Here is an 11,578-nt window from a genome sequence, read left to right on the forward strand (position 1 = left end):
CCTGTTCTGTGTCAGGTATGTCAGAGAACAAGATGCAATTCCTGCTCTTATGGAGTAGTTTTAATGGTGGTGGAATATTAAAAACACAGTAGCTGCATCAGAAAATAAAAACATCAAGACAAAACCAAAAATACAGCAGGAAGCCAGATGTCGTTGTGTGCCTTTAATTCTGACACTTGGAAGCAGAGACAGGTAGATCTCTGAAAGTTCAAGTTCCAGGATAGTCAGAACTACACAGGGCTACAATGTCCTAAAACTAACCGATAAATTTAAAAGTCAACATAAACAACATATACAGAAAAAAATAAAGTACAACATAAAAGATTGTCTCTGCATGGAAATTCTAGATGAATGATATAAAAAGTCATAGAGGAGCTCTTTGGGAATCTTGAGAAGTAAGAAGACAACTTATAGGTAGAGTGCTAGCTAGTGGCAGTGGATAATGCTAAGGCCTGAAGCTTGGTGTGTTCGACACTGGTGAGCAGAGGGTGTGGGAATAAGAGATTAGTGAGCTAGGTAGACATTAGGTTATGTGGGGCTTTAGCATGTAGGATAAGGAATAGGGCTTTTTGTTCTAAATTAAGCGAGAAGCCAGCAGGTGGACTTTTTCAGAAGGGAATTATTACAGCCAGGATTATATCTTGAAAGGAGTATCATGATTGCTGTGTGGATAATGTATTTTACTTGTGATTCAAGCCAAAGCAGAAGACTAATTAACAGGGTTTTATTCTTATGAGAGCTCATGTTGTTTTGCTGCTGGAGTCTTAGTAATGTCAGAGGTAGTGAGAACTGATTAGATGGGGTATGTATTGGGGAGTAGCTCATGGGACTTATTGACAGATTAGATGTGGGCTCGAAGCAACTAAGTGAATGAATATTGTTCCTTAAAATGGGTGGTGTGAGATGGAAGTCTCAGTGATTGGAGACTCACTGAGTCTCATATTGGAAGACGAAAGTAAATCATGTGTAATGTGCTAAAGAAGATGGGCTAGGCCACAAGAGGAACTGATGAGAACCCCTGTGTAGAAGTTAGTTTCCAGAAAGAAGCAGAAAATAGAAGTATAACATGGAAAAGAAATCAAAAGCACATGCTAGATGGCTTGATCTACTAATTGTCTTATGTTCCTCTTATTAATTTTCTAATTTAAATGGCTTAATTTTTACTTAGTATATATGGTCAGGAATGTGTGTATATATATATAAATATTCTTTGTTTCCCTTTATAAAACAGGTTGTAAGTTCTACAAATGGAGAGCTGAACACGGATGACCCCACGGCAGGACGGTCAAATGCACCCATCACAGCCCCTACAGAAGTAGAAGTGATGGATGAAACCAAGTATGTTTTTGTTTTGCTTATTTTGTTAATTTTTTTTGGTTCATATTTTGCATGTTTGAACCTTATAGTTACATGCAATTATTTCACATTATCCCCCCAAGGAACAGAGCACACAAAAGAAGTGATATAATTTACCATTTAAAGTAGTACTACTTTAGTAAATACCTTCTTCATATAAAAATTATTATTTAGAAACTGTGCTCAGATTTTTATTTAAAATTAATAGCATACTTTTAGCTTTTGATATTTAGCAATAATAACATTGCATAGATATTACTGCTGTGTTATTTTCTGTAAATGTAAGTACTTGGCATTGTAGGATGCTGCATGTTGAATTTACTTTAATTTTTAAGAGGTAAATTATAGTAATGCCTGGAGAAATTAAGCATGAAAATAATGTGATCATTTAACTATGGGCTATTTTTGACGATTTTTCTTTCTCTTCCTCTCTCCCTTTTTCTTTTCTTTTTGTTTTTCTGTGTATAGCTGCCAGAAAGTATTGAATATGTGGTGAGTTCTCAAGTGTAGGCAGGCAGAAATAGCTCCATTGACTATAATTTCAAAGATTTAGCACCACTTAATATAAATAAACAAACAAACAAAAATCTTCCTTAGAAATTACAATTGGTAAAACAAAATTAATTAATGACAATAACATTAGCTCTGAAAAGCAAGAAATAATTGTTGAGGAGCTGTTTTGCCTGCCGCAGCTTTTTTTTATTTTTATTTATTTGTTTCTCTGTTTATTCATTTATTTATTTATTTTTGCTTAAAGTGACATAGTTTGGGGCACTTCCTAACTGCATAGATGCCAACTTTCTTGTGCTTGTGCATTTGTTTTGTAACATGGAAATTTTTATTTGTAACTTTTTAAATGGAAAGCTAAGGTTTTTTTTAGTTAAGCTTTATATTTTACTGTTGTCAACTTTTGAATATATATTCATTCCCCCTATGGTGTCATTAAAGTCTATGTCATTTACTAACTAGTACTTTTAAAATCCTAATAGTTCTTAATAATATTCTTGCTGGGAAAATGGTACTAAATTTTAATTATTTTCTGGTATTTGTCTTCAGTTGCAATTCTGTATTTTGGAGCTTCTCTTAATTTCAAGACAAATTTTGATTCATCTCTACAGTGAATAAAACCTTAGATGAATTAGTTTTAAAGCCTGTCACTCATCTTACATTCTTAAAAAAGAAAAACTCTCATTTACTAGCTGAAAAACTGACAAACGCTGTGGGTATTTCTTTTTTGGCAAGCAATGATCCATTTCAATCAGTTTTCATTTTAGAATTTATTGATGGTGTGACCAAATTTAATGTATTTCAAGACGTAATTAGTTCGCTATTTACTTGTTTGTTCAATAAAGGAAAGTTAATCATAAGGCTTGTGTTTGTAAACTTTAGGTACAGTGCTAAGGACAGTCATTATATAGGGTGGCCCTGTGGCACACCTGAATGCACTTACCGTTGCAGTTGAGTGTTGGTTGTATAGTTCTGCTTCTGCTGTGTTGTACTTTCTAAAGGCTTGTTTCTCTTTTCAAAAAGTGCTGCTAATAATATCTACCTCATAGGGAGTTGAGAGAAATGGTGGTTGTGGCAAGGCTCAGTTATTTTGTCTGTCACATACAGGGCTCTGTAGCTATTACCACACCTATTTACTTCTTCATCACTAGCTGCCAGTGACCTTTCTTACTGTGCTCTCGCAGGAGCATGCTTCTTCCATCACTGCTCACAGTCATTGTTAAACCTGGCTGTCTGTGTTCTCATCCTTTTAGAAATGTACTTTTGAGCAAGTCTATCCATTCTTTCTATGGCAGTGGCTTTACTGTTGAAGTTTCAGAAATACCTGATTATCACAAGCTAGCAGGAGAGATTGCAGTCATATTTAGTAGTTGTTAGTACATGGTAAAGCTTTCAATTTGTAAAGAAAAGAATAATCAGAGAATGCTTCTTAGAGGTGGCTTTCAAAAATGACCTATGGTTCACTTAGTTGTGATACCTTTGGTATGTGTGCAATAGGCTAGCTTTTCTCTACGGAGGCATTGGAGGACAAGAAGGAAGACAGTGCTGAGACTGCTGTTCCTGAAGGGAACCCTTCATTGTTTGGAGGATTGTGACCAAAATCCTTTTTTTTTTTTTTTTTTTTTTTAATTTGTGTATTTGTATTTTACGTATATTGGTGTTTTGCCTGCATGTATGTCTATGTGAGGGTGTTGAATCCCCTAGAACAGGAGTTACAGACAGTAATGAACTGCCATGTTGGGAATTGAACCCGGGTCCTCTGGAAGAGCAGACAGTGCTCTTAACCGCTGAGCCATCTCGTCAGCCCCATGTCCAGATTTCTTGATATGACATCAAAGACATTCATAGCCTATTTATTCTTGTCACTTTCTGTTTATTTCCAGCCCCAATTCAATTCTGACACCACATATTTTACTACTGTTTTCTTAATCTGCTCATTGTTTTCTCACATCATGTGATGTTAGTGTGTTGAAAATAAGGCCCTTTTCATCTTTAGATCCCCAGGAGTTAAAATAGGAAACCACAATAAGTTATTTACTAAATAATTCATTATGGCAGTTTATCACACCCATGAAATAAATGCATTGTTATATCACACAAAGAAAAGAGGTTGAAAATAACTACTAAGAGACCGATTCTCCAACAAAGGACCATGCATGGAGAGGACCTAGACCCCCTGCTCAGACAAAGCCCATAGGCTGCTCAGTTTCCAAGTGAGTACCCTAGTAAGGGGAGCAGGAGCTGTCTGTGACATGAACTTAGTGGCTGGCTCTTTGATCACCTCCCTCTGAGGAAGATGATGCAGCCAGCCCTGATGAGACCTGATGGGCTAAGGTCAGAAGGTCCTTCCCTATCAGTGGACTAGAGAAAGCACATAGGGCAGAAGAAAGAGAGAGGACTGGGAGGAGACGAGGGAGGGCACTAGGGCCTGGATACAAAGTAAATAAATTATAATAAAAAAACAACCAAATAAATAAATAAATAAATAAATAAATGAGATAAACTATCTGTTAAGTGAAAGAAACAGAATAGTGTCATTTATTACATAGCTCCACTTACATAAACTGAACAGGGCAGTGGTAAGGATACAGAAAATACAATAGTGGTTGTCTGTGGCATAGAAGAAAATGGGAGTGGTGTTAAAAGATAACAACCTCTGGGCTCAGGAAAACTTTATTCCAGTTGGGTTACGATAATCCTCAGCACTTAGCTTCATTGAAACTCTCTTTAAACTTTTTTTCTTTTTGCCTTTCTTTTAATCAGATTAATCCTTTGCATTTCTAGATTGCATCCTTTCTCACCTCTAATATTTATTGAAAAATTATTGTATGTTCGGTGATTGAGTGGTTATGAAGGTGTTTCAAACCTTGCATACCATTAGAGTAGCCATGAGGCACACATTTAGATAGTGTTTTTGTGTGTGCTTGTGCATGTATGTGTGTGTTTCTGTGGGGGTGTTGAGTCTAGTGCTATATACATGTAAGGCAAGTGCCTTATCGCCAAGCTATACCCCAGCCACTGTAGCCAATATAGAAGAGGAAAAAGAGCTTATAAGGGGATTAAAAAGACTGTGGAATGTACTATGAAAGGAAGTTAGTGCTTCCCCTCCTTCCCCATTGCCTCCCTCTCCTTTACCTCAATATAAAATTAAGAGCATCATCGAAATAGATCGGGGACAAAGCTTGAAGAGCTGTGTGACCCCAGTGCTTAACCAGTGAATAACTAATGATGAAATTGATGAGCGAGAGGTCATGGCTGTACTAATGAGGACAGAGTGCTGGGTAGAGACATAAACTGAATTCTGGCTTTTCATTGGGTAGAAGTGAGGACCCTGTCTCCTCTAGTTCAGGCTGCCTTGAGCTTTTGATCTTGGTTTAGTTTACATAGTGGAATTAGAGGTGTACTCATTTTAAAAGAAAAAAAATTTTTTTAATTTTAAGCAAGGTGAAAATTTCTCAAGTAAGCTAGCTTGAAAAAGATGAGATTGTATCATTTTAGACAGATTAATTGCAGGTGGATAGAGAGGCAGGCATAGGGGATGGGATTATAAGTATCTACTTGAAATAGTTACACACATAGTCTTACTTCTGATCCAAACTCTTGCCTAGCTCAACATTCCTGCTTTTTAAAAATCAAGAAATCCAAAGATAAGGAATTTCACATCAGGTATTAATTTTAATGTAAAATATTTATTTGTCAAAAAATAACTATTAGTTGTTGTAAAAGGTATTTTTTACATGCTCATTAAGCTGGGGCTGGAGATACTGGTTTCTTCTGAAGTCCTGAATGGGTGGCACAGGCTAGATGCAGGAATAGTCACCACCAAAGGTGGTGCTGATGAATCATATAGAAAGGAAAGGTAAGAAGAACCTCAGACGCAGTCAGGAAAACATGCTGCAGTTTGATTGAGAGAAGTAAGTGCTTTATATAGGTCCAGGAAACAAAGCAAGTTCTAGATGAAGAGGGCAGTGAGTGAGGTGAGAGGAGGTGGGATGGAAACAGCAAAGCTGAGGCTCACTGTGATTTTAACATAAATTTTAGTGGCAAAGGCTAGTCATTACCTTTTTGTCCACAGTGCTGTTGTATTCACATCACCTTATTTGATTCTCTGGTTTTGCGTTTAGTTCTGAAAGCTCAATTCTTCTCACTTGTTAAATAACCGTTTTTTTCTAATATAAGTTTTATTGGCTATGGAAACTATGCCAAGTGTCTTAACCTTGAGATCTAGACTCAACATTGAAAGAATGTGTTCCTGCTCAGTTTTTCTAGAAAAGCCTCATAGTAATGCTGAAATACTCATTTTATAGACTATGGGAGAGTTTGTGCCTCCTGGGTAAGGACTCTAGATTTAGACCATAACTGTAATTTTAACTAGATCTTACTATAGGAATTAGATGTGTTAATGAGGCAAGTCCTTCAAGAAATACTAAGCGAATGGCAACTCTTTGCTAATTTGATGGACTACTTCTGTAGGCTAGCAAATATACAGGGAAGTAGTAAATCAAAAAGTCATTTTAAAGTAATAGAAAAAAAAAAGAAAGTAATAGTAAATGCAGAAAAAAGACTACAACAGCACTGTTTCATATTGGGTGCATGGAGACAGGAGATAAGTGCAGTAGCAATTTCTTCATCATCAGACTATGAATCGGCTGATTTTGAAATGATTTTATCATAAAAATAGGGGTTAAAAATGTCAATTTACTCTTCTAATGCCACTGCTTTGTGGACAGATGTATTCATAGAACATACATCAATGCTGCCCTCTGGTGGTAGTTGCTTTAATAGTAACTTTAATAATGACATCCTATTTAGTGGGATTTATTTTTAAAGTTATGTGGATTTCTCTTTAACGGTTTTTAATTTAAAGGACCTGTGCCATCCGAATTCATCTTAAATTTGTATTTAGTTTCAAATAAATGCTTGAGAATAGTTTCATTATTCAGTAATACTTTTATTAGAATGAAAGGTTATTTAACAAATGGGAAGAACTTTGCTTTCATAACTAAAAGCAAAACTAAATAAGTGAGACAGTGTGAATACAGCACCAGCGTAGACAAGTTGACAGTTATGAGCCTGTTTATCAAAACTTGTATTACATTACATTTCCCATTGTTAAAGGCTTATATAACTTTTTAATAGAAATGTTTTGAAGGAGTATACCTTGGAGCTTGAATACCATAAGCAGGAACTTTATATTAAACAACACTGAATTTTCATAGAAATATCACTAGGTTCTTAAATTTAATGTTATAAATATTTGGTTGGTCTATTTCTTTTATTTTATTTTTACCCTGTAGATATTTTCTAATAACTGAAATGTTTACTTGAAAACTATTTTACTCCCTCCATTTGAGACAGGGTCTCATGTATTCCAGGCTGAACCCAAACTGTGTGTTGGAGGATGACCTTGAACTTCTGACCCTTCTGTCTCTACCTTCTGCTCAGTTTCAGTGGCACTGAGGACTCAATCCAGGGCTCTGCCCGCTGAGCAGTATCCTTTCTGCATTTTTATTTTTGAAAATTTATGTATCTGAGATTTGAGAAAGTATTAGGATTATATAGGTGAAAATAAAACATCGCTGACTTTTCAAACTTCTGAAACAATGTGTTATACTTAGTCCTTGTTTTATGGCAATAGCACTGATTTAGGCCCATGAGTATTTCATCTCTCTCTCTCTCTCTCTCTCTCTCTCTCTCTCTCTCTCTCACACACACACACACACACACACAAAATCATTTAAGTTTTTCCAGTTACCTCAGTGAGATAAAGTTTATATCTAGATGTTTGTACTTAGGGAAAAAGACAAGGACTGAATATATAGTTTTTGAATTATCTTTAAAAACTATATATTTAAAATAAGTTTTGAATATACAGTTTTTGAATTATAAAATGGATCTGCCTTGGCTATGCTATTTTTCTTTGTATCTATCTTATTTATTCTTTTTTTTCTCATTTATTTTATTCATTTTACATCCTTGTAGCTTCTTCCTTCCTCCCATCCCAGTCCCACCTTCTCTCCTTCCCTCCTTCTCCTCCCCCTTTCCTCAGAAAATGGGAGCTCCCTTTCCCATCAACCCCAGCTCATGAAGTTATATCAGGACTGAATGTGACCTCTTCCCCTGTGGCCTGTCAAGGCAGTCCGCCAGGGGAAAGTGATCTAAAAGCTAGAAAGTGAGTGTCCAATGCAGTCTCCACTTCCCTTACTAGAGGACCCACTTGAAGCCTAAGCTGCTCATCTGCTACAACTTTGCAGGGGCCCTAGGTCCATTTTATGCATGGTCCTTAGTTGATGCTTCAGTCTCAGTAAACCCGGCTGTAAGGCCAATTTTAGTGTTGTACTTAATCTATTGTCTCTTTTTGCTTTATAAATATGGTGGGAAATACTTGCCGATGAATGTTTTGTTTTAGAATCTAAACTGATTTATATTAAATGAAATCCCTAGTAATAGGTTCATTATTGCTTTTGTAACAATGGCTTCAGGAATCAAAACTCTTAGAAGGAAAGGGAAGGAACCTCATAAATGAACGTTATAAAAGCATGACACACAGAGACTATTAAATGTACTGAGTTAAGTGTGGCAGATGAGTTGAAAGTCAGAGCGCTGTATTTTTTCAGTTCTTGGAGCAAAGCCTTTTGGACTTACTGGCTTCTTTTTATGTTGCACAGACTGTCCTGCTGTACCCAGAAGGCATGCTAACAGGACATACTCATGACTGTCACAGGGTCACTAATACCAATGCTTTGCTGATGTGTTCACTGTCTATTCTGCACGATCCTGTTGCTTTTTATGACCATCTCAATTACTATGATAAGTTCCATCTCTGATAACGTTAGTGTTTTTATAATAAAGGGATGTTTTCTTTATCTACAGGTGCTGCTGTTTTTTCAAACGAAGGAAAAGGAAAACCATACAACGTCACAAATGACTGGACACAGACAGATCCTGGGGAGTTACTTACATGTTCATATGCTGTCTCGTGATTAAAATCATCTCTATAGTGACCACATATATTTTCAAGGACTCACTCTTGAAACAAAAATGTCACTTTCATTTTTCATTTTGTGGTTGTCTTACATTCATTTTGCCCCTAATTTAACTTTATGGAAGCTTTAAAATTTTGTCAAAATGTGAGTGCTTTGCCCATCATTGAATGGAATGGACCAATGAAGTGGTATTGATGAACACAGTCCCATACGTAGGACATTTTCCAGAGGCTCTTCTGCTCTAGAAAACAATACAGGTGTCCAAGAGTCAATGAATTGCACTTAATTTGATTTTTTTATGTCTTCTATAAAAGCATAATCAAACAGAAATTTTCTTCCCAATGGGTAGTGCAGCAGAGAAAACAATTGCCCAAATATTAAAAACAACTTTAACAGTTCCTATTTTGTGACATCTGCATTGATTTCAGTATGACTGATGGTACTGTTATTCATGAATCATATTGACTTTCTCTCTGTGAAATCATGGTACAGTCACTGCCCGGAGATACTGAGGAAAAAGCAGTATGGGATTGGCAGGTGGTGGTGGTTGATAAATCAGAAGTGTGGGAAATAGGAATTCAGCTTCTGTCGTGCCACTGAGTAAAGTGCAGCTGCAGAAGTAGAGAAGTGCTAATAACATTTTATAATGTCATTCTGTGCTTCTGGATAATGTATGCTAGATTGGCAGGAAGTGAGTACTGGAGAAGTAATGTATGTTGGAGTTTAAAAAACACAATAAGGAAAGGAAATAAATATGAAACTTGTTATGGTGAGTAAGGCTGGAGTCCCTGAGCCTACTTCTGAATGGCCACACTTTCCCAGAAGCAGAAACCGAGGATGTGCCTGAGTGGCACCTGCTTGTTACGTTGTTCTTCAAGTAAAAACAAGAAACACACTCCCAGCACTAAATGCTGGGTCATCTGTTGCCCTCTGTGTACATTAGTCTCTTGTATTCAGCTTTGCTGGTTCTCTGAAATTCCCTGTCTTGAGCATAATGGCAATGATTGGAGAATGTTTTGGAGAGGGTGGGCTGGGCGCTTTGCCTCCATAGCTTTTACAGCGTCTGCATATGAACAGCGTAACAGTTCTGTTGTTAGCCAAGTCCATTCCACTTTGCAAGTGTGCTTGTTTCAAGCTGTAAGGGCACAGGTTTTTGTTTTTGTTTTTGTTTTTTGGTTGCATTTTGCTAGCCAGATTTTCAAGAGTTAAAACAAAAAGACTAGCCAGAGTTGATCACATGACACATTCATCTCTCACTTAGAAAACTGTTGCTCCTTCTGTGCGCACTCTCTTCTGTTTTACGTGTGAGCCTTCAGGTATGCTTATTTATTGTTTCTTTTTTTTTTTTTTTCTCAAGGTAACATTTAAAATATGTATTAAAGGAAATGAATCCACTTTTTAAAACTTCATTTGAATTTACAGTTATTTAATTGTATTTTGTAATTTATTTTTCTTATTAGCCAAAAGTTCAATGTGTTGCTTTTGATAAATTGGGCACCAATATGAACATCACAAATCAGGACACTGTTTATAATTTTTTTTTAATCCTATGAGTGATCTTTTTTTCTTGATTTTTTTTTTTTTTTGAAGACCTACACTGAACCTAGTTTTCTAGGTTGAGTATAATTACTGTATAATTTGGTCAGCATTTTCCATTCTATTTGTATACTGTTATGATGCCTAAACTACAGGAGCTTTTACTGAGTTTTTGGTTTTGTTTGCTTTGAGCAAGGTAGATGGATGTTTTGGCCATTTATAATGTGAAACCACTTCTTTACAGTATTTGACCAAATTTGTGTGACTATATGATATTTGTAAATACATGCGATATCTGTATTTCTTATCATAAGCCTATTTAGTTTTATTCTCAGTAGGGTTTTTTGGACTGTACAGTGTTTATATGATCTGAACTCCTTATACATAAGAAGGTGTGTATATTAATCCAATTATGGACTTAAATATTTTAAAAGTATGAATACCCTTATTTGCTGCAAAGGCCAGTGTGTAGACATTTGCTTTTTAGCAATATTTTTAAGTGCTCCATTTTAGTGCCAGAGAATAAGTCTTTGGTGCACAGACTGGTCAGTAATAGGTAATGCAGGTATGTTCAGGTTAAGCCGACAATGTTTTGCATTTTTATGCTTCTTTTCTGTCAACACTAATGAAGTCCACATTGCCTGAATGTCTGAATACAGAAACACAGCCCTGTTTAAAAGTATGTAACTGAAAAAGAAATAAATAAAGGTAGTTTTTTTAAACTCGCTCTTTCCCCTTTCCTCTAACCATGAATTAACTAATGCCATTTACTGCTGCACAGTGGATTAAAAAATAACTTGTTTGTTTACTATTGTAAGAGGCAAAGCAGAAGGAATCTGCGTTTGTCATTTGTTTCTGTTTTTTTCTATTAGAACACAGTTGTAAGGAGCACATAACAGGAAGGATCCAAGCTTGCTTCATTTTCATTTTTTAATGTATATTTTTTTCTGAGTTACTTAATAGATCAATTAGTTAAAGCTATCTCCTAATAACTTAAGGGAATAAACAATAATTTTATTTCTTTTGGAAATGAATGGAAGTTCACTGTTAATTAATTTTAAGTGAATAAAGTCATTGCAGATGGGGAGCATATATTTGTAACAGTAATTTGACTTCTCATTATGGTAGGTCCTTTAAGCAGTTTTACCAAATGGTGTTAATGGAGTCTTGTTTACTGAAGGATGCTGTAGGCA

The 11,578-nt window shown here is 35.9% G+C and overlaps 1 protein-coding gene across 8 annotated transcripts in view; it reads left to right on the forward strand.

The window, feature by feature from the left end:
* The window catches only part of Csnk1g3 (casein kinase 1 gamma 3), an 85,537-nt gene extending 74,430 nt beyond the window's left edge, over positions 1 to 11,107 (forward strand). For 4 of the 8 annotated variants that reach the window (XM_055622666.1, XM_055622667.1, XM_055622670.1 and 1 more), the window contains 3 exons: positions 1,232 to 1,338; positions 1,825 to 1,848; positions 8,737 to 11,107. In XM_055622666.1, coding sequence (XP_055478641.1) covers positions 1,232 to 1,338; positions 1,825 to 1,848; positions 8,737 to 8,791 — 186 coding nt within the window. In that variant the 3' untranslated portion in view covers positions 8,792 to 11,107. The remainder of the gene's footprint in view (positions 1 to 1,231; positions 1,339 to 1,824; positions 1,849 to 8,736) is intronic. The other 4 variants (XM_055622668.1, XM_055622669.1, XM_055622672.1 and 1 more) reach the window with 1 other exon arrangement.
* Positions 11,108 to 11,578: the final 471 nt, after the last annotated feature.

Source organism: Psammomys obesus, unplaced genomic scaffold (genome assembly GCF_907164565.1).
Source record: "Psammomys obesus unplaced genomic scaffold, mPsaObe1.curated_primary_1811, whole genome shotgun sequence".
NCBI classification, from domain to species: domain Eukaryota; kingdom Metazoa; phylum Chordata; class Mammalia; order Rodentia; family Muridae; genus Psammomys; species Psammomys obesus.